The following is a 23897-nucleotide window of genomic DNA, read 5'->3' on the forward strand; positions in this document are numbered from 1 at the left end:
ACAGTTCTATCTAGTCTGCACGAGGAGAGGCAAGGCTACACATCTCAGGCAGAACAAGATACAAGTTGCGAAGGAAAACTCATCCTTGGCACACCACATACTAGGTCACTTTTCCCTTGCATTATATTTCTTGTTCATCCTGTGGTGTGTATCTTGACTTTCCCAGTGCAAACTAGAGCAAAGTTGACTCTGTCCCTTACGCCTCCATTCCTTGTTTGCATAAAGCATGACAATGAATTTCCTGACCAGTGGAATTTGAGTTAATGTATTAATAAGTAAAATGGTACATACAGCATCGAGGATAAGCTTGTAGTTGTTCTTTATCATGATGTTGGTGTTCGGATCTCCTCCATGGACTGTCTGATCTGCCCGTCCAGGTCAGCCACGTCATCACTCACTTCCTTGCACACAATGTCCTGCTCCGTCTGGTTGCGCTCCAGGTCCTCGAGAACCCTGCAGAAAAGACTTGCCTCACCTTATGCAACAGTGAGTGGGTACTGGACACCCGACATCCGTGGTGCCTCAGTATGATCAGCGGGCCATCGTGAGAAATATGTCAGTAAGTTTGCAGATGATACCAGGATCGGTAGAGTAATTGAGTCGGATCAGGACGCTAGTATTCTCCAGGTGAACTAAACAGATTGTATGACTGGGCGAATAAATGGCAGATGGAGTTCAATGTAGGGAAGTGCAGTATTCTGAGTGTAGGTAACAACCCCTCATAACTATTGCTTAAATGACAATCTTATGTTCTTTCTTAACACTTGCTACACCTTACACAGACATGAGTGAATAACGGGATCACCGGGCCATGACGAGGAATAAAATGGTGCAATTCTTCATCGCTCTTTGCTTTTGGCAGGAAGGTGAAACCTATCTGGAGGACAAAATGCTCCTCTGGAAAAAGATTTGAGAGTAACAACTGAAACTTGTACAGCAAAGAGCAACGGAGCACTTCTCAACCCCTTGACTGTGGACTTCCTGCCAGAAGACATCACCAGGATACAGAAATGGAACAAAGAGTGGCTGCTACAATTTAATATAGAAGAATGTATTCCTGCACCTTGGGAGGGATATCCACACCGATACCACATGGGAAACACTCCACTATCCACCACAGAGGCAGGGAAAGACCTGGGAGTATGGGTTACCAGGCTACCAGTGAAAGCCAAATCCGTGCCAATCGCAGCGGACGTGTTAAAGGATTGAAGAGACAAAGGAGGTAAGGAAAAGGCATCTCAATTCATGAGGAAAGAGAAGTGACCAGTATGGAAGTAAAGATTCAAGTGGAACAACCGCATCATACCTCCAAGGGGAAGTGTAGAGGAGATACACAGGGAAATAGAAAAGTTAGAGAGAGAGTGAGTTGGTTGGTTGGCAAAAGATATGTGTGTGGTGAGAGGGCCTGCCAAGACGAGAAGCCTGGAGGAGCCTCTTCTGCCACGGCGCTCCATTCAGGGGTGGCTGTGTGAGGGAAAGTGTCAGAGAAATAGATGCAAAAGGAAAATGGTTTGTATACTGAAAACTTCATAAAGGCTTACTGTTTCTGCTCCTTGATCTCTTTGTTGAGGCTGTCCTGCTTGAGGTCCCACGCCTGGTGGATGTGTTGCAGCTTGGTTTCTGAGGCTGTGAGCTGCTGAGTTAATTACAGATTACTCTGTTCTTGGTCCTTGATCTCCTCCTGAAGTTCGGTGACTTGGGAGACCCTCTTCTGGATGGCTGCCTGGATGTCCCTGCCAGGGTACACTGAGGTAAATATTTACACACGCTTCATCTTATTCTTACTGGGCCTGTCACAAGGCTGATCAAAAACATGACTGTGGGAGGCTAAGGATAATAAAGTTGGGAGCATCAGCTGTGCATGGCCACGGTTCTCATCTCTGTACAAGTGGCCCTTGAGCCTGAGGTGGGTGAGAACACAAACAGAAGACACAGGGTCAGCATGACATACAAGTTTACCTTCCCCAGGTTTCCCCAGGTACCCATTTATCCACCAGCCCGAAAGAGAGAATGAACAGCTGGGTGCCTTGTGTGCCTGCCATTTGAACCCTGGCCCACAGATTCATAGTTAGGCACAGTAACCACTGCACCACGGAGATGTTAAAATGAAGCACCTAATTCAAAGAAAGCTGTTTCAAACCAATCGCTGCCATCGGTGGCCCACATCCACGAATTTATCCAATCTTGTTCTGGTACTTTCAACCATGTTTTAACTAAATGAATCGCTGTAATGTCTGTTCCAATTACCCGGCTATTTCAATCCAATTCCTGTCATCTGTGGCCCCTGCCCATAAACTTATCTAACCTGGTTCTGGAACTTTCAATCACATTTACTCAATAAATGGCTGTAAAATCTGTAAAAGTCTCCTTGAATTGAAATTCTTGTTTTATCTCCTTCCTTTCTTGCTACTGGTTATTCATGCCCACTGCCAAGATGGTGCTGACCTGCTATTTACCAAAAACACTTACTTGTGGTAAGCCCCTTCATCAAGTCTCCCTGTGGTGTGGCTGGCATGCCAGCTACAGCTCCACTACCTTAGGTGTGACCCTGGCCAGGGCAGCCACTGCACAGCCCACCAAAAAATTATCCTTATTTTCAAGATGGCTGATAAACTGGCAGTGTCTGAGGAGCCTGGAGAAGATACTGTGATGATCTGAAAGTCCCGGCGGCACTGACTCCTGGGATGGAAATGGGCACCGACACAGAGAAATCAAAACACGCTTTTCTTTGCAGTTTCCAAACGGGTGTTCAGTTATGAGCAGTGAGTCGGAGTGGCTTGGAAAGTCAAGGGTAAAGTAACACCTTGTGCAGCCTTTCAGGTGTTTGGTGCACGATGACCTTTACCTCGGCAAACTTGGGGCTCAGTCATTCTCTTCTGTCCTTCACCGTTTGGTCTGTCTGGTGATTTTTTTTTTTTTTAAATAAGAAAATCTATATTTTTTATTCAAATAAGATTTTTTCTAATTCACACAAATTAATATACAGAAGCCCCCCACCATTCACGGCCTCACCATTCACGGATTCGCTTATACGCGGGTGGGGTATTTGCAACACCCCCCGCCGAACACGGATGAAAACTCACATACACGCAGTCTGTAGCGCTCAGCTCAAACATTGCAAGCGAGCGACCTACCCGCACTGTTTACCCACACTAAGGTCTCACACGCACCGACAAGCGGGCGAGCGAGCTACCCCCGCCGATTACCCGCCACACGGTGCGTGCCTCGTCCAGCGCTCACGAGGCAAAGCAAGCCATTAGGTGCTGGCGCGTTACCCCCACTGTTTGCCCGCCACACGATTCATGACTGAGGGCCTCATCCAACGCTCAACTGAAGAGGCAAAGTGAACCATTAAGGGCGAGCGAGCTACCCCTGCCGTTTACTCAACACGGTGTATGCCTCGCCCAGCAGTCACCAGGCAAAGCGAGCCATGAAGGCCGTTTACCCATGCCACACGGTGCATGTGTGCATGCATGTCTCGTCCAGCGCTCGCTCATGCACGAGGCAAAGCAAACCATTAACCCTTTTGTTGCTAAATGCTCGCTGCGAGATCCAGTCGCACTCAAATTTCCCGCATATGAGTGTGTTCCAACACCATTTCTCACCCCACAGCATTGCCAATTCAGTGGGTTTTCTATGAAATTTGGTGGAAAATCATATCAGCCTAGCGCAAAAAAAGCGCTCAAAATCAATGGATGAGCAACTGGTGGATGTTGTTGACCAATATAGCTACATTTTTGCATAGCTTCACCTATCACATGACTGATATTTTGACCAAATAGTTGTAAATTTTGCAGTTGGCAATACTGCCCTGCCAGCACCCCATCACCAAGAGATCTACTCAGTAGTTGCCTTACGGCTGACCGTCGCGCACATATAAATGTTTGTCTTCACAGGCAACACCCCCGGAACGTGCCTGTACTTTCACAGGAGAGGCTTACATTACTGAATCGTATAGAGCTTGGCCTCCTCTTTCCAATGGTGTTTTTGTTTTTTAGCTGTGATGAATAGTTTTTGAGATACAGAGGTTAAAAGAGTGAGCACTAGCGTCACTTGCTGGCAGTGCTGAAAGCTCCCTCCGAGCACCAGTCACACACAGCAAAAACACCCCCTGAACATGCCTGTACATTTGCAGGAGAGGCTTACATAACCGAATCTTATAGATTTTGGCCTCCTCTTTCCAATGGTGTTTTTGTTTTGTAGCTGTGATGAATAGTTTTTGAGATACAGCAATTAAAAGAGATCCCCTTCCCCAGCTGGGGCGCCTGAGTGCGCCTGGGGGGATAGTCTCGTTGCAAGCGCTTAGCAAGGATAGGGTTAAGGGCGAGCGACCTACCCGAGCCATTAACCCACAACCAACCAGTGTTAAATTATTAGCCCATATTTAATTTGTGATTTATGTGTATGTAAAACTATATAACAATGCTTAGAAATGCCTTAGAAATCCTTTTTTTTTTTTTATTCAATTGAGATAAAATTTGATATTTGATTATAGTCCCGTCAATCGCGGATTCACGGATCACGGGAATCTCGCGGAACCAAATACCCGTGAACGGCGGGGGTCTTCTGTAATTATATGAATATGCACCTTTATATTCACTATACATTAGTTTGAAATATGTTAGAGTATGAAGTACATGTTAAAGCTCCATCATATTCCATCATCCAATCCATCCTGGTTGTCTGTCTGAGCCAGTCCCAGGAGTGCCCTGCTGCAGCCAGCCAGCTCTGCACCATAGCTCTGTCTAAGCCTCTAACAGTCTTGCCTGGGCAGGTCATAGTGTTCCTATTTCTAGTGCTGCTTCCAGTATAGTTTAGTCAGCATACCATTTGCTTCCTCTGTACATCCTTCATCCTCATCATGTAGATTCTGAAATTTATTCTGAATTTATAAACACAATTCTTCTCCCTGACTGCAAGGACATTAGGGAGGTTCATTTTCATAACCTTATCAGCCTCTTTTCCTCCCCTCCCTGCATAAACAACTAGGAGTAAAAGTCTGGAAGCCATGAGTGAATGACTATTAGTTTAATGGTTTTTACTCTGATTCTGAATGAGTTTGTTGTGGTGAGAGGAGACAAGGAGGCTACAACAAGGGGCAGGAAGCAGCTGTTGAGGGAAGAGGATGGCTGGGCAGAGCACAGCAGAGGCAAGGACTTCAGAGGGAGGTACAAGGAATGAGAGCAGCAAAGGGCAATGCAATGGACACAACTACCTGGAGAAGGTTCATAAATGCCATCGTCCTCTATCCAGTGATGCGATAAAAGAAAAAGAGAAGGACGACTCCATTCTTCCCATTCTGGCAGAGAAGGGAAATCTGAAAACAAAGCAAATGAAACAAACAATTGTAAATCTAGACCTCACTTACTTCTCCTTTGACTTTTCCTGCTGGATCTCTTGCAGCATTGCTATGAGCTTGTCCAGTTTCTCCTTGGTTGTATTGATGAAGCTGGCTCTCTGCTGCAGCTGGGCCAGATGATCCTTCTTCTTCTGGTTGTCCTCCTTGAGCACTGCCAACTTCTCGTCCCTCTTCTTGATCTCCTGTTCCTCGCTGGCCTGGATCACAAGGCCCTCCAGCCTCTGCTTCTCACTGCCAGCCTGGTGAACAAGGGACATCATGCCTTGGGGACAAATTTCTGGCTTATGGTAAATTGAGTGGTTGATGGAAAAGTTGAAAAGTTTGGTTTAGTTGGCGCAACATCTGTGGTCATGTGCCGGAGAGAGACAGAAGGGGAAGGAATTATAAGAGAGGGAACAGATCCCAGGAGATGGGACACAACCCCCGATTAATACCTGGTACCCATTCACTGCTGGGTGGACAGGGGCGCAGGGTATTGGAAAAGCTGCCCATATTTTTCCACTCCGCCTGGGAATTGAACCCGGGCCCTCTCGGTTGTGAGCCGAGTGTGCTAACCACTGTACCGCAAAGCCCCCGGAGTGGTTGATGGGTGAAGCAAGGCATTCTGAGATGGTTGAGATGCCTGGTGTGACTGAAAGAGGATGACTTTGTCAAGTGTGTATATGGAGAGGACATCAAGGGTGCAATGGATCAATGGACAAGTAATGGAGGGAGAGAGTTGACAGAGCTGGAGACATGCAAGAGTTAACCAGCATCTTCACTCTTTCATCCCTCACGCTGGTAAACTCTGGAACAACCTTCCTTCATCTGTATTTCCTCCTGCCTACGACTTGAACTCTTTCAAGAGGAGGGTATCAGGACACCTTTCCTCCCGAAATTGACCTATCTTTCGGCCACTCCTCTGTACTCTTTTTAGGAGCAGTAGGTAGCGGGCTTTTTTTTTTTCATTATTGTTTTCTTTTTCTTATGCCCTTGAGCTGTCACCTTTGCTGTAGGGAAAAAAAATAAAAAAATAAAAAATAAATAAATAAATAAACTGTCAAGTGGAGCATCATACATAAAAGCAGTGAAACTTATACATATGGAACAGACACTTGCTCCAGCCTTGTCCTTAAGCCGCGAATTTTGAAAAATCAACCGCTTTGGTGCGAATCGCCATAACTCCCTTATTTCTGGGGCAACAGAAAAGATATTAGTATCAATTGTTGTCAAAATGCAAGGGCTGTATTCTATAATTAGCGACTGGGCTCAAAAATTGACTCAAAAGTGTCGAAAATCGAATAAATTTGCAAAAAAACGATAAAAAAGTCTTTGAGTTCCCATTGAGTACCCATTTTTTGAGAATTTCACAAAACTTATTTAACAAATGATTTAGCCCCGCCAATGTGCTTTCCAAAATAGTGCATAACAAATCCCTACTCCCAGTAGTTTCGTCGCTAGAGCTCAAAACATAAACCTTGTCGAGAGCGATTTTGACGAACTCCAGGCATTTTGCCGTTTTTGTCTAGTGTGGCCTTGCTATTGCCTCTAGAAGGCTGTAATTGAGCATGTAGCCCCTCTTGACAATGTAGTCTGACCAGCTTGAAGGATGTTTTGATAGCTCCATTCTAAGTTTGTCGTTGAGCCGTCACAAAATAGTCTGTTTTTCGTCCCTTTCACAGCGATTTGGACACACCTTAGTTTTTGCTTATAACTTTTTATTTATTTAATGTTTCAATTTTTCTTTTCTGATTATTAATCTGTATTAAAAGAGCTTTCATTTGCCATCACGGAGTAGGGTAAAGTTTTGAACTGGGTCAAGGCGTGGCTTAGCAATAGGAAGCAAGAGTGCAAATCAATGGTAAAAGATCTGACTGGGGATGTGTTACAGTGGGGTCCCACAAGGTTCGGTATTAGGTCCACTTTTGTTTATTATTTATATCAATGACTTAGATACAGGAATTAGTAGTGATGTTAGTAAATTTGCAGATGATACCAAGATCGGTAGAGTAATTGAGTCGGATCAGGACGCTAGTATTCTCAAGGGTGAACGCAACAGATTGTATGACTGGGCGGATAAATGGCAGATGGAGTTCAATGTAGGGAAGTGCAGTATTCTGAGTGTAGGTAGGAACAACCCTTCACATGACTATTGCTTAAATGACACTCTCATAAGCAGGTCTGGGCGCGAGAGGATTTAGGGTCTTAGTGAGCTCTGATCTCCGTCCAAGGGCACAATGCATTCAAGCTAGAAATCGAGCTAATAGGGTACTGGGATTTATTTCAAGGAGCGTAAGCAACAGAAGCCCCGAAGTCTTCCTCAAACTATATTTAGCATAAGTTAGACCTCATCTTGACTATGCAGTTCAGTTCTGGTCACCTTACTATAGAATGGATATCAAAATGTTAGAATCGGTGCAGAGGAGGATGACTAAGATGATTCAGGGGTTGAGAAACTTGCCATACGAGGAAAGACTCAAACAGTTAAACTTGCATTCTCTAGAAAGGCGAAGGGTGCGTGGAGACATGATCGAGGTTTATAAATGGATGAAGGGCTTTAATAAGGGAGACATTCATAAGGTTTTGTTGGTAAGAGAACCGGGTAGGACACGAAGTAATGGATTTAAACTGGATAAATTCAGATTCAACAGGGACACAGGCAAAAATTGGTTTACAAACAGGGTGGTGGATGAGTGGAATAGGCTTAGCAGTCACGTGGTGAGTGCCAATACAATTGTCACATTCAAAAATAGACTAGATAAATTCATGGACAGCGATATTAGGTGGGGTTAGATACACGGGAGCTTAGGGTCAAAGGAGCTGCCTCTACAGAATGGACATCAACTTGCTAGAATCAGTTCAGAGGAGGATGACCAAGATGATTCAGGGGCTGAGGAATCTCCCATATCAAAATAGGCTGAAACATCTAAACTTACATTCACTAGAGAGACGAAGAGTGCGGGGAGATCTGATAGAAGTCTTCAAATGGTTCACGGTTTACAACAAAGGCGATATAAGTAAAGTTCTGAGAATTCGCCAGAAGGATAGAACTGCAGTAATGGATTTAAATTAGAAAAGTATAGATTTAGGAGAGATATAGGCAAGCATTGGTTTAGTAATAGGGTGGTGGGGGAATGGAACAGACTCAGCAATCACATAGTTAGTGCAGGGACGATAGTTTGTTTTAAGAGTAGACTGGATAGCTACATGGACGAGGACGACAGGTGGCAGTGAGGTGTGGGTGCAGTAAGGTGACGGGGTGCTGGATGCGTGCCTAGTACCGCCGGTATAACGAGGATCAAGCCGGCGGTGGCGACCAGTGACGCATCAACAGGGTGGTGATGGTGGGTGTGGATCAAGGTTTACGTTTGGAGCTCTAGCGACCAAACTACTGGGAGCAGGGAAACGTTCACCATTTTGGAAAGCACATTGGCAGGGCTAAATCATTTGTTAAATAACTTTTTTGAAATTCTCAAAAAATGAGTGGGTTTCAAGGTTGGGAACTCAAAAGTACATTTTTTTTTGTTGTTTTTTGCGAGTTTATTCGATTTTTTACCCTTTTGAGTCAATTTTTTAAGCCCAGTTGCTAATTATAAAATATAGCCCTTGCATTTTGCCGTCAAGTGATACCAATAACTTTTCTGAAGCCCCAGAAATAAGGGAGTTAGGGCGATTCGCACCAAAGCGGTTGATTTATCAAAATTCGCGGCTTAAGGACAAGGGCGCCGCAAAATCAAAAGAGAAAGACGTCCATTGCTTGAGATGTCACTGATACAACCTTAAAGAAAACACACATGCAAGTTACTCTAAAGTCCACGCCAGCCCAAAATAAGTGTGGGTCTACGACATCGGTAAGTGTGTCAATCCATTGTTTTTCTTACAGCACAGGAGGCAGCTCAAGGGCACTATAGAAGTCATTCCCAATTATAAAACTCATTAGTTATTACAGAACTCACTTGTGACTCTAGAAGAATGTGATTATAAGACTCATATGTGATTACAGAAGACTCGCTCGTGGTTCTGATATCCTCGCTCGGTGACAAGACAAGATTCCCTCAGACAAACCTCCATGGTCCTGAGCTCAGTGTCCTTTATGGCTATGTCCAGCTTGGCCAGAGAGAGTCCCAGTGCATCAAGCTGGGCCTTCAGAGCTAGCTTCTCCTCCTGGCACCTCTGCAGCTCCTCCGTCTTGGCTTCAACTCTCCTCATGTCCTGCAGGAAAGGGTCAGGTTGTAGTACTCAGGCATCAGAGGAGCAGGAGGCCAATGGGTAATGAAAGGCGGTACTGCTGGACCGGAAATGTAGTTTGTTATGATACTGGTTGGGTGAAGAAGAGGAAACACACACACACACACACACACACACACACACACACACACACACACACACACACACAGTGATGCGCAGGTGGTGGAGACAACCAAGCTCCTCGGTGTCACCATTGACAACCGCTTGACCTGGAAGGAGCACGACAGCCACACCATCGCTTCAGCCTCCTGTCAACTCTACCTTCTGAGGCAGTTTAAGTCACTGGGGACTCCCACGCGTGAGCTGGCGGGAGTCTGTAACACCTTCATCCTCCCCAAGCTCACTTACCCTTCCCCAGCCTGGTTTCCTTCCCTCAACAGCACCCAGCGCCGCCAGCTTGAGAGGGTGCAGAGGCATGAGTGTAGGCTCATCCTGGGCCCTCGACACCCTACACCTGCCCACACTTAAGGACCGCTACCAGCACCTCCTCCAGAAGTGTGCGGAACAGCTCCTGAATCACCCGCACCACCGTGACCTGCTGCCAGACACTGCGCCTCCCTCTCGCCATGCAGTTAGACACAGCAACTTACTGATATCTATCCGTGCAAGGACGGAAAGGTACAGGAAGAGCCCCATCCCCACCATTGTAAACATACTAAACAGCAAGTATTATATTATATTATAGAATTTATATTTACATTTTATGTACACAAATGCATTTACACAAAGGAACACAAAGGAAGAACAAACAACAGCAGACCTGCTGGTCCTTACAAGTTGTTTGTGACAAGCTACACTAACTATCTAATCAAAGGTGGCAGATGAAGGACCGCAAAGGAGAAGGCTCCTCCCCACCCCATCCCTCCAGCCAAAGCTGGCAGGAAAGGAAAAGAACCATGCAGCATGGAAAACTGCATGGAATTTATGTAGGAAAGAGGAAAGAACTACCATTACTGCTACCACTAACCGGGCGATAAAAGTGGACAAAGACACCAGTATTCGAAAGAACTTAACGTTATTACGACAATGAGTAATATCTTAGTTGCTGGTTGGATTCAAAACACTTGTCTAATCTATTCTTGAAGGCCGTAACTGTTGTACTATCAACGACATCACAAGGTAGAGAGTTCCAAACATTAACAACTCGATTGAAGAAGAAGTGTTTAGCTTCGTGCGACGAGAATCTTTACCACTTATCTTCAAATTGTGATTTCTTCTTGTTCTATTTGATCGATCAATTGTAAAGTAATCTTCCGCATTAATATCACTGAATCCTTTAAACATTTTAAACACTTCTATTAGATCGCCTCGCATTCTTCGTTTTGATAGGCTGAATAAATTTACTTCTTGAAGCCTTTGTTCATATGACAAATTTCTCAACCTAGGAATCATCTTTGTTACTCTTCGTTGGACCCATTCCAACTTTTCTATGTCTTTTCTGTAGTAGGAGACCAAACTGTACAGTACTCTAGACGGGTCGAACCAACGAATTATACAGTTTAATATTACTTTTTCTGATTTATTATTAAAGACTGTCCGATGAAGCCAACCAATTTGTTTGCAGTTTTAACTAACTCTGAACAATGCTGACCGGGCTTTAATCGCTTGATATAGTGATTCCAAGATCCTTTTCTTTACGTACTGCAGAAAGTTGTTGGCCATTCATTACGTACCGAACGCGATTGTTATTTTTTCCGATGTGCAACACTTTATATTTGTCAACGTTAAATTTCATGTCCCATTGATTGGCCCAACGTGCAAGTCGATCTGGATCTGATTGTAATGCTTCTTCGTTGAGTGTCGTAGTTACTTTACTAGCGATTTTTGTGTCATCCGCAAATTTTGATACTTTGCAAGTGAGCCCATCATCGATATCATTAACATAAATTAAGAAGAGCATGGGACCAAGCACTGATCCTTGAGGTACGCCGCTTTTGACATCGAGCCAGGTAGATGTAACACCGTTTAGAACTACTCTCTGTTTCCGCTCAGAGAGCCAGTCCGCAAGCCAATTGTGAATGTTACCCGAGATACCGTGCCAGTAGTTTGCTGAGCAATCGTTGGTGGGGACCTTATCAAATGCCTTTGAAAATCCAGATATATGATATCCACTGATCTGCTTTCATCGAACACCTCAAAATATAGTGAAAAAAATCAAGTAAGTTAGTCAAACACGAACGTTTACTACGGAAGCCATGTTGCGAATTATTTATTATATTACTTTCTTTGAAGAATTTCACCATATTGTCGCGAATGATAGTCTCCATTAACTTACAAACAATAGATGTCAGGCTAAAAACAATAGATGTAAATATCATGTAAATTTTCAGCCTTTGACTGAAAACCATCTAAATAAACTGTTTATTATTATTATTACTATTATTATTATTATTATTTACACACACACTGATGCACAACTTTAAGGAAAAATTGGACAAGTACAGATATGGAGACGGGACCACACGAGTGTAGCTCAGGCCCTGTAAAATTACAACTAGGTAAATACACACTTACACACACTGATGCACACACACACACACACACACACACACACACATTGATGCACACACACACACAAACACACACACACACACACACTGATGGAGAAAAGAGTCAGGGAGGAGGTATTGGGTGAAATGAAGACCTGGAAAGTGGAGAGTGAGAAAGCAAACGTGAATCTTAGAGAGGTAATCGAGCAACAAATGAAAGAAGATAAGGAAGATGTAGAAAAGGAAGTGGTTAAGGTAATAAAGAAAAATGAAGAACTAGTCAGGGAAGTTGCAGACAAGAAGAAGAGTGTGATAGTATTTGGTTTGAAGGAAAAGACGATCACATATAAGCCCAAAAGAGATAAAGAGGAATTGAAATCAATTAAGGACCTACTAAAAAATTTAAATGATGACGAGCAACAAAGTATTGAGGAAGAGGTGGAGGAAATCCACAGGATGGGTCCATACACAGAAGGAAAGACCAGGCCAATAAAAATAAAGTTAAGATCACAGAAGGCGGCTGAGGATATTTTGTACAGAACAACTAAATTAAAGGAAACAGAAGATTGCAAGGATATATATATAAAGAAAATAGAAATGAAGAAGAAAGAAGGAAATGGAACGAACTACTAGCAGAGGCGAAGGAGAAGAATAATGAAAGATCTGTGGAAGAAAAGGAGATATTTTTTTGGAGAATAGTAGGGGACCGAGTCAGAAAGTGGTACACAAGAGAGAGGATAAAGAAGAACGAAAGTTAGAAAAGATAGATAAGAGTAAATGTTTAAGAGTGATGTATACAAATGTAGATGGATTAATAACTAGTAAATTGGAACTGCAAGATTTCATAAAGGAGAAAGAACCAATGATCGTATGCTTAACGGAAACCAAACTGAACGAAGCTATTAAATTAGAGATAAATAAAACTATGATATATGGAGGAAAGATAGAATGGGCAAAGGGGAGGTGGATGATAATGACAAAAAGGAGTTAGCAGTGAAAGCGGTAGAATACGGTGAAGGTAAAGCTGAAATTGCGAAAGTAAATGTGGAAACCAAAACAAGGAAAGGTTGACAATTATAACCGCATATGTACCACCCAGAACAAACTCATGGTGTAAGGAAGAGCACGACACTGAGATCAATGACACTATACGGAGTTTAAGCAAAATGCTAAAGGAAGACAAAACAGTTATGCTAGTTGGTGACTTCAATTGTAAAGAGATTGACTGGGAGACATTCGAGAGTAATAGTGGAGATAAGGCATGGGAGATAGATTCCTAAGACTGATGATGGAGAATCTTATGATACAAAGAGTGAATGAACATACAAGATATAGAAGTGACGATGAACCGGCAAGACTGGACCTAGTACTAACAAAGGAATATACATCAAGGATGAACTAAGGTATGGATGTCCACTGGGCAAGAGTGATCATGTAATAATAGAGATTCATACAGAAGTGGATGTTACTAAAGAGGATGAATCCTACAAATCAAACAGTCTAAACTATATTAAGACAGACATGGAAAACCTTCGGAAGTTTTACGAGAAAGTGGAATGGGATGAGTTACTGAGAAAAATAAAGTACAAGAAAAGTATGATATCTTTATGGAAGCCTATAACACTGGTGTCAAAAATATGTACCGTATACAGACCCAAAGTTAAGGGTAGGAAGGACTGGTTTAATGCCAAATGTGCAAATGCAAAAGAAAAAGGGACAAAGCATGGAAAAGACTAAAAGAAGGAAGAATCAAAGAAACAAAGAAGACTTCAGAATGGCGAGAAATGAATATGTGAAAATAAGGAAAGAAGAAGAAAAAGGGATATGAGAAGGATATTGTGGAAAAATGCAAAGAACAGCCCAAGTTGTTTTACAGATTTATAAATGGGAAGACTAAACCGAAAGAAACAATAGAAAGACTGAGAGACGGAATGTGGAAGTCAATGACCCTAAAGTTATGGCAGAGTTATTAAATAGAAAATTCCAGCAAGTCTTTACCAAAGAAACAATATTTATTGCGCCACAAGAGAATAAAATAGAAGTTCATATGGAAGAGATTATGGTAAACAAAGAAGAGATCCATAAATTACTGGGAGAACTAGAAGAGGGAAAAGCAGTAGGACCGGATGGAGTTTCTGGGTATATTTTAAAAATGTAGAGATGAATTAATTGTTCCAATATACGACATCATTAGATGCTCAGTAGCAACAGGTACGGTGCCCAATGAGTGGAGAAGGGCTGAAGTGGTCCCTATATATAAAAGTGGAAGGAAAGATGAACCTTCAAACTACAGACCCATATCCCTGACAAGTGTTTTGTGCAAAATATGTGAGAAAATAATAAAGAAGCAGTGGACTAAATTTCTAGAAGAGCATAAGTTAATTACCAGCAAACAATATGGATTTCAAAAGGCCGATCATGTGTTACAAACTTACTCAGTTTTACTCAAGAGTGACAGACAGAACACAGGAAAGGGATGGATGGGTTGATTGTATTTATCTAGATTTGAAAAAGGCCTTTGACAAAGTTCCACATACAAGACTATTATGGAAACTGGAAAATAAAGGAGGATTGAAAGGAAATATGAAAAATGGATGGCAAGCTACCTAATGGGAAGGAGATGAGAACTGTGGTCAAGGACATAAAATCAGAATGGAGAAATGTAGAAAGCGGAGTACCACAGGGTTCAGTATTAGCACCGATAATCTTCCTGGTATATGTAAATGACATGGCTGAAGGAGTTAATAGCTACATAAACCTGTTTGCTGACGACGCTAAATTACAAAAACATATAAGAAACAAAGAAGATTGTGAAATATTGCAAGAAGACCTATACAAAATTTGGAAATGGAGTATGGATTGGGAGATGGAATTTAATGTGAAAAATGTCATGTTATGGAAATGGGTAAAAGTGAAACAAGACCAATCTGGATATACAAAATGGGAAATGGTGAAACATTAAAAAAAGTGCATGAAGAGAGAGACCTGGGAGTAGTGATGAGGGATGATAATCAACCAGAGAGTCATATAAATCGGATCTTTAGAGACACATATAACTTGGTGAGAAATATTGGAGTAGCATTTAGCTACATGGACAAGGACATGATGAGAAGGCTAATCACTACCATGATTAGACCAAAATTAGAATATGCAGAGGTAGTGTGGTCCCCCCATAAGAAGAAGCATATAAAGAAACTAGAAAGAATACAGAGGATGGCATCAAAAATGGTCCCAGAGTTGGAGGGATTAATATACGAGGAAAGGTTGAAGGAAATGAACTTAACAACACTGGAACAAAGAAGAGAAAGGGGAGACCTAATCCAAATTTATAAATTATTAACCCCTTCCCCGGCAGAAACGTGTATACACGTTTTCACAAAATGTTCTTTTTTCAGTCGTCGACGAGTATACTCGTCTAAAACTTTACCTTCAAAAACCAGCTACATACGTATATACTCGTCGATTTTAAGCCTTTGTAAGCCATTCTACGTGTGAAACGAGTATTCTCGTCAAATCGTACGCCTGGCAGAGGCGATAGGGTAGAGCTGTGGGATTTCAAGGACATTGTTACTAGACTTGCTCCGACAGCCATTGTCGTCGGATGGGTGTTGTTTGCATCCACATTTGCATTCATTTTTTTGTAGCATTTTCAAGTGTTACACCCCAAATGTCTAGTTCAACGGAAGATAGTGAATATGAACCTTCCCTCAGAAGCTTGAATACTTCTGATAACTCTGCCAGTTCATCAGACAATGACTATTTCTCGACAAGTAAGGAGTAGTAGGGGGGGTAGGGGAGAGCTTGGAGAAGCCTCGAGTTGTCAGAGTATCGTATGAATGCACCACCACAAAGTTTTCATTTCACAGGAAATCCTGGAATAAAGGTTGATGAAAACCCAGCAGAACTGAGTCCATTTGAATTCTTCAGTCTTTTTATTGATAAAAGGATTATTGACTCTGTACTGGTAGAGACTAATCGTTTTGCTGAACAAACTGGGCAAGATGATTCTTTGTGGCGCCCTGTAACAGAGGCTGAACTTTTTGTATTTTTTGCCATGAAAATGCTTGGGGGTGTTGTGAAAATGCCAGAAAAAGAAATGAACTGGTCACATGATGAACTGCTTGAAAGACCAATTTTTCGGCAGCTAATGACTATGAAACGGTACAGTAAGATAAAGCAATATCTTCATTTTGTAGATAATGAAACTCATGATGCACAAACTCACCCCAACCCAAAATTGTATAAGATTTATGATGTATTCATGACATTGTGTGAGAACTTTGGGAAGTGTTACACCCCTAGGCAAGATGTATGTATAGATGAGAGCCTTATGTTGTTCAAAGGAAGGTTAGGATGGGTACAGTACATTCCACTGAAAAGGAGGAGGTTTGGAGTGAAATATTTCATGTTGTGTGAGTCAAAGACTGGATATATGTACAACATGACCATTTATGTTGGCAAAGGAACACAGTTTGATCCAGAGTATGATGCATATCCTGTGAGTTCGCGTGTTGTTTTATCTTTGATGAAGCCCTTATTTGGGAAAGGTTATTGTGTTACTGTGGATAACTATTACACTAGTCCACAATTAGCTGATGCTCTAGTTATGAACCAGACTGATACTTATGGAACTCTACGTATGAATCGAAAAGAAGTGCCAGAAGAACTGAAAAGAAAAAAACTGAAGGAGAAGTTGCAGCATTTCAGAGAGGCAAGGTAATGACTCTTCGTTGGAAAGACAAAAGGATGTTTCAATGCTATCAACCATTCACAACCCAGCCATGCATGACATTGAGACAAGACAAGGGCCTGTGAAGAAACCCAAAGTTGTATGTGAATACAATCATACAATGGGAGGAGTTGACAAGGTGGACCAACAACTGGTAGATTATCCCATTCCAGGGAAACGGGGTAAGAAATATTACAAGACAGTTTTCTTACATTTTATCGATATTTGATTATGGAATGCTTTCATCCTGCATCAAGAAGCATTCACTCAGTCAGGAAAAAAAAGCCTAACACACCTGAAGTTTCGTTTGGAAATTATACGATACATATTTGGCAAGTATGGACCTGCTTTACCACCAAGAAGATCACCAGGTAGACCCTCGACATCACCAGGAAGTTTGCGGCATACGCCAGGAGGACATTTTCCAATGGAAGTTCCACCAACAGAAAAAAAGAAAAATCCAACAAGAAAATGTGTTGTATGCAGTCTGAAGCGTGACCATAGAGGGAAACAAGTCAGGAAAGAGTCACGCTACATGTGTAAAGTTTGCCAAGTAGCTCTATGTGTTGTGCCATGCTTTGAAAAGTACCATTCTAAATAATTTCATCTAGAAACTTTCTGAGGAAATACTATTCTTTTATATGTGGAAATAAAATTCATTTGTTTTATTTTTTTGCTAACAACTTACAGTTTTCAATTGATTTTGTTCATAATAAAATGCCGGAAAAAGGAATTTCATTTATTATGCATATTATAATTACTGCTAGATATTTGGTAACAATTGTAATAAAAATTAAAAATAAAATAGGTTTTCATTTCTCTTTACATTTGGTAATAAAATTTTGAGAAAAATTAAGAAAATATGGTAAAAAAATATGGTTTATAGGAAGACGAGTTGACTCGTTTTTGCCGACAAAGGTATTCTCAAAATAAAAAGTTAACCACAAAAATGGGAAGAAAAAATAATTACAAACTGTTTTCATAACCAGCATCAAAAATACTATATAGAACCAAAATAAATAAAAAATAATCTGAAAAAGAAACGTTTTTAACAAAAAAATTGTTGGGGAAGGGGTTAAACAAAATAGATGAAGTAGATAATGAAGAACTGCTACTAACAGAAGGAAACATAAGCAGAAATACAAGAGGACACAGTAAAAAATTGAGAAAGGGGAGATGCTTGAGAGACACAAAGAAGTATAGCTTCCCGCAAGGAAATGTAGAGGTTTAGAACAGTCTGAGCGAGGATATAGTATCAGCGAGGAGTGTGCAAAGCTTTAAAGATAAGTTGGATAAATGCAGACACGGAGACGGGACCACACGAGCATAATGCCCAGGCCCTGTAAAACTACAACTAGGTAAATACAACTAGGTAAATACACACACACACACAGACAAATACAAATTGACAAAGTTTAGATGTGTAAAATATGTCAAGAAACTTGGCTTCCTTAACAACACTAAAACAAAACAAAATTATGATATCATACCTTGATATTAGTAAAGCATTTGACAAAGTGACTCACCAAAGACTTAAGTAACCTAGAAGGCCTTGGGATACAGGATAAGGATCAAGGTGACTAGATTAGACTTAGTGACTAGATGGGATAAACTATACTGGACTTGCATTACTAGTGGCATCCCACAGAGGTTAGTCCTGAGTCATCTACTAACTATCTTGTACATCAACGAAATGGCTTGTCAAGTGGACCAACAAAAGGATGGTGCAGCTCAACACAAACAAATCCAACCTCTAAGTGTGGTATAAATAACCCTCTAAGCAGTTACACGTTAAATAACAGTTCTTGACCGCTCTAACTGTGAAAGGGAGCTGGGTGTGGGTGAGCTCTGACCTTCGACCCTGAAATCACTGCATTACCAAGAGAAACCGTGAAAAGTCTGGGATTTATTTCTTAAGTTTCAGCCCCTGGATGTGTATTTCCCACCAGAAGACATCACCAAGCTACAGGAGTGGAGCAACAAGTGGCTGCTACAATTCAAAAAGAAAATGTAAAGTCATGCACCTTGGGAGGGAAATCCAGCATACCAATACCACTGTCCCTATAATATTATGTATAGTTTAGTATGTTATTCTCCTGTCACTTGGAGGTTGTGACAGCCAACTAGGCAAGACGCAATGCACCCTGTTCTGGTGACACGCGGCATGCAGCTGTTTGTTGTGTGAGGTGTGGTTGTGTAGGTGGTGGTGCGGGCAAGGACGACCCACTATAAGACATGAACCATTCAGACTAAAGTTACAGTGGAGTGTGGAATAGTGTTGGGACGTATATTGTGAGTGGGAGATTCAACACAGATCAATTCTCAAGGCGGTGATTTAGCTCCACCAACACGGACCGCTCAGCATCGCTGCGACAACATAGCGCTGAAAGGGTTAAATGAAGATCAAATGTAGCTATGGATGGGAAGGGCTTTGGAGAATAACCCATCCTCAGGGGCTGCCAAGTGTAGACCAGCTGGCTCCTTGTAGTTTCCTCGTATCCTTGTGTAGCCTCGTGTACAACTGTGTAAATACAACTACGTAACTACGCACACACCTGCCCTCTAGTGGCCGGTGGGTATGTTCAGTGAGGGCGGCAGCGTGCAATATGCTAGAAGTAAATGTGGGGAAAGGCTTTGACTCAGTCCTACCTCTTCCTTCGCCAGCTGATTCTTTTCGTTCTCCATCCTCCTCTCATGGATCTGCTGCTTCATCTTGTGTAGCTTGGCCCTCATCTTGTCCCGCTGCTCAGCGAGGGCACCCACCTGGCAAGGGGAAGGCCAGTCAGTTAACAGTGTGGAGAACAGAACACACAAAGGGAAGTAATGAATGGACAGAAAAGGCAATACTTGTGAAAGCTTGCCTATGAAGGGGTTGGGTTTCCATCAACCCATCGTGGATTCCATTCCTACAAAACTTGTATCTCGTCTACCGTAAACGTGTGTGACTGCAGACACAGATCATCATCATTTCATCGACGCCTGCTCCTAGGAGCTCCCACCAGGGGATGGCCACACCAGAAGAGCTTCCAACTTTCTCTATCCAGACACTCCCTCCTTGCCTGCTCAAAGTCCCTCAAAGATCTTTCCCCCCTCTCCCTAACGTACTCTTGCACCCTATCTCCATTTCACTGGAGGTCGTCCTCTAGCATTCCTCCTCTCTCTCACTCACATACACCTTTTGGTCATCTTACTCTCCTCCATTCGCTCCATGTGGCCAAACCACTTTAAAGTCTGTCGCTTCACTTCTTCCACCACTCCACACTTCTTCCCTTCACCCCCGTGACACATTCCAAAACGCTCGTACACACTTTCATTACTCATTCCATCCATTCTACTCACACCACAAGCACTCCTCAAACAACTCATTTCCACTGCCTGCACTCTAGACCTCTGACTTTCATTCCAGGCCCACGTTTCACTTGCATATGTGAGGGTTGGTACTATTATTGTATTTCTCAAATCCCTCTTTACCTCCATGCTCACACTTCTGCCATTCATGATTCGTCCCAAAGACCCTGCCACCCTTCTTCCTTGCAATGCCCTTTCTCTTATCTCTCCCTCCATACCACCATGCTTACACAGAACTGATCCGAGGTACTTAAACTCATTGACCTCCTCCATTTCTTCACCATTCAAAATTATTTTGCATTCTTTTTCACATTCAATTCCCGCTCTATATGGGCATACAAAATCTACAACCTCACTTCTACTTCGCTCACACACACACACACACATATATATATATATATATATATATATATATATATATATATATATATATATATATATATATATATATATATATATATATATATATATATATATATATATATATATACAGTAAACCCTCGATATAATGGACTAATTGGGGGGGAGCTTAGTCCATTAATGCCGAAAGTCCGTTATGAGCAGTGAAGAAGAAGAAAAAGTAATAATAACTTAATAATAAACATCGGTATATGTTTTTCTTATTGTGTATGTTGTCTGCGGATTGTCTATATAGCCGCACTTGGCGATGGATTGCAGGGCACTGAGGTAGGCAGTGGGGCCTGCAGGGGGCCGTATTGTTATGGGCATAAGTAAAATTGCGCCAATCTCGCACTGGTAGACGAAACTTTTCTTGGTAGTTCTCGTTGTGTTATGAAATAATCTGATAACTGTTTGTCACAAATCATTAACTGATTGACTTTTCAGTGCCTGTTGTACACCCGCCGCGGCCTGCAGCTGCGTCGCAAACTAACTCTCAGGGAGAGATGTTCAACTTGTTTACTGTTTCTATATTTCACTCGCCGCTCACAAAGATCGCAAGTGGACAAAGTAGAACAAAACCAGGCAAATTAATGTTTTCCTGCCGTGTATCCCCCGAGTGACATTCGAGGAGGACGGCAGAACAACTTATTTCTGCGAGGAGGTAATTCTCATCTTCTTCTTGATCTTGATTTATAATGCGCAGGGCATCCAGTCAGGTGCATAACACACAAACACCGGCCGGCAAATAGGACCACGCACGCCGCCGCAATGTACCCACCCCGCACTGCGTATTTCCGCACCCCATACCGAGTGCCGAATAAATTTAAACAAACCAAACATAATTTAACCTAACCTACCTAACTGGGGGGCTTAGCCCACTCGACCCCCAAAAGCTGTATCAGTACTGACACTCACAAACACCTGGTCATTTTCCATTACATTTACGTCCTGGATTGATGCATAAAACTTTCTTGTGATATAAATACGTTCTTCATTTGAATGGGAACCACGGAGGAAAATATTTCATCAGGTGAGCAAAAAAAAAGACTACAGAAACCGAAGGATGGGACAACAGATAAAGGGAGGAGGGCGAGGTGGCCAGCAGACGCTATCATAGTTACCGGGAGCGAGTGGTTCAAAAACTGTTCTCGGTCGGTCCCGTGGATTTCTGACCAATGACCTTGTCCGTTATATCCGAAATCCCGAACACGAACATTATTTTTTACTTACATTGTAAGGGGGACCAGGTGCAATATCAAGAGCTAGCATGCATCAGGAATATACTTAGAAACATGTTTGCAAACTTAGAATATGTAATTTTGGCGAGTGACAAAAAATAATCTGAGAGCTAGAAATAAAGGAGGAAAAAAAAAATTTAAAGGCTGTTTTCTCAAAACCGTTTTCCTCACATTTTTCCCTATTTCTCTGTAACAAATTAACCAATTTTGATGTTTTAGGTACCATTTTAAAGAGGACTAAATGCACAGTGACAATAGACTTTTCTTTTTTTTCACGAAAAAGTGAACCATTTAACCCAGTAGCTGCACCTCTAAGCAAGAGAAATGAGAAAAAATCATCACTCATGCAAACCATTTCATAATATGTATCAACGCATTTGTGGACAGTTTATGTATCATCTATTTTGGGGGGTTTATAACATGGCAAAAACTTGGCCCGTCGTGTGTACACGGTAAAGCCACAAATTTTGCCCGTCATTGGTACATGGTAAGGCCACAAATTTTGCCCATCACTGGTACACGGTAAAGCCACAAATTTGGCCCGTTGCTGCTACATGGTAAAGCCACAAATTTGGCCCGTCGCTGCTACATGGTAATGCCACAAATCTGGCCTGTCAGTGGTACACGGTAAAGCCACAAATTTGGCCCGTCAGTGGTACACGGTAAAGCCACAAATTTGGCCTGTCGCTGCTACACAGTAAAGCCAGAAATTTGGCCCGTTGCTGGTACACGGTAGAGCCAGAAATTTGGCACGTCACTGGTACACGGTAAAGCCACAAATTTGGCCCGTCGTTGGTACACGGTAAAGCCACAAATTTGGCCCGTCGCTGCTACATGGTAAAGCCACAAATTTGGCCCATCGCTGGTACATGGTAAAGCCACAAATTTGGCCCGTCGCTGCTACACGGTAAAGCCACAAATTTGGCCCGTCGCTGCTACACGGTAAAGCCACAAATTTGGCCCGTTGCTGGTACACGGTAAAGCCACAAATTTGGCCCGTTGCTGCTACACGGTAAAGCCACAAATTTGGCCCGTCGCTGGTACACGGTAAAGCCACAAATTTGGCCCGTCGCTGCTACACGGTAAAGCCACAAATTTGGCCCGTCGCTGCTACACGGTAAAGCCACAAATTTGGCCCGTCGCTGCTACACGGTAAAGCCACAAATTTGGCCCGTCGCTGGTACCAGGTTAAACATGAGTGGAAAAAAAAAACGTAAAAAAATAAAAGACTGAAAAATCTGGCTCTTTATTTTTGTTTCAACACTTGCAAGTTTTATATCTATGTAAAAATTTATCCCAAGTATGTGAGTAACTGAATGGAATTGAAATTTTTTGAAATTGTAAAAATATTTTTTTCATATATTTTTTTTCTATTCATCAAAATCCTTTGAAACTTCAGTAAAATTCTAGTGTTTGCCCATACTCCCCCCTCCCCCCCATACAAGCCTGGGGACCTGGTGGGAATGCGGGGTTTCGGGTGGGGGACACGAAATCCGTCGCATTCGCGTATTTTTTTAGTGTGGGGGGGGGGGATAAAAACTCCCTAAATTTAGGGAATTTTTCCTCCCACCACCACTAAAGTAAGCGTTTGCGACAAATTTAGTGTTTCCCATACGAAAACCACGCACTCAGTGGATCCCCAAGCTTGTTTTGGGAGAGAAGCGTCGTGAACCCACCAAATGATGCTCACCTCACCATCTGGCGTGGCACCGGCGGCCATCTGTGCTCACATAAACCACCTTCACCACACTCATGCCCTCTCTCTAGTAGGTTGTCACCTCATCGCAAGGTTTCTGTCCTCCAAGTAGAGTCCGTGGCACCAAACACAGTGTATCTTCATTGTTTATCACTGACACAAGTAAAACCACCGGCTAGCTGGGATCCATCCAACACCGCGCCTTTAACACTACTGCGGCTTGTGCAGGATTCCTGCTGCACTTCCTGCAGCAGGAAGTGCAGGCTCTCGAACCTCTTGCCCGAGCTGTTCGAACACGTGAATCCTTACTGACCGGATTTTGAATCTGCTTCACAGGCTCGTATTCCCAGTATACAAGGTGATTGTGGATATTGACTCCGCGCCTCCAGAATACGATAATACGCCTCCA

The 23897-nt window shown here is 42.5% G+C and overlaps 1 protein-coding gene across 1 annotated transcript; it reads right to left on the reverse strand.

Annotated features, from left to right (window-relative positions):
• Positions 1-323: 323 nt before the first annotated feature.
• Positions 324-23527, reverse strand: LOC126991061 (paramyosin-like). Its single transcript, XM_050849754.1, has 5 exons — positions 23483-23527; positions 19454-19567; positions 9404-9550; positions 5369-5598; positions 324-453 (listed from the first exon to the last, which is right to left on the reverse strand). The coding sequence occupies exons 1-5, from the start codon at positions 23510-23512 to the stop codon at positions 324-326; spliced, it is 651 nt and encodes a 216-aa protein (XP_050705711.1). The 5' UTR covers positions 23513-23527.
• Positions 23528-23897: the final 370 nt, after the last annotated feature.

The sequence above is a fragment of the Eriocheir sinensis genome, unplaced genomic scaffold (genome assembly GCF_024679095.1).
Source record: "Eriocheir sinensis breed Jianghai 21 unplaced genomic scaffold, ASM2467909v1 Scaffold235, whole genome shotgun sequence".
Classification (NCBI taxonomy): domain Eukaryota; kingdom Metazoa; phylum Arthropoda; class Malacostraca; order Decapoda; family Varunidae; genus Eriocheir; species Eriocheir sinensis.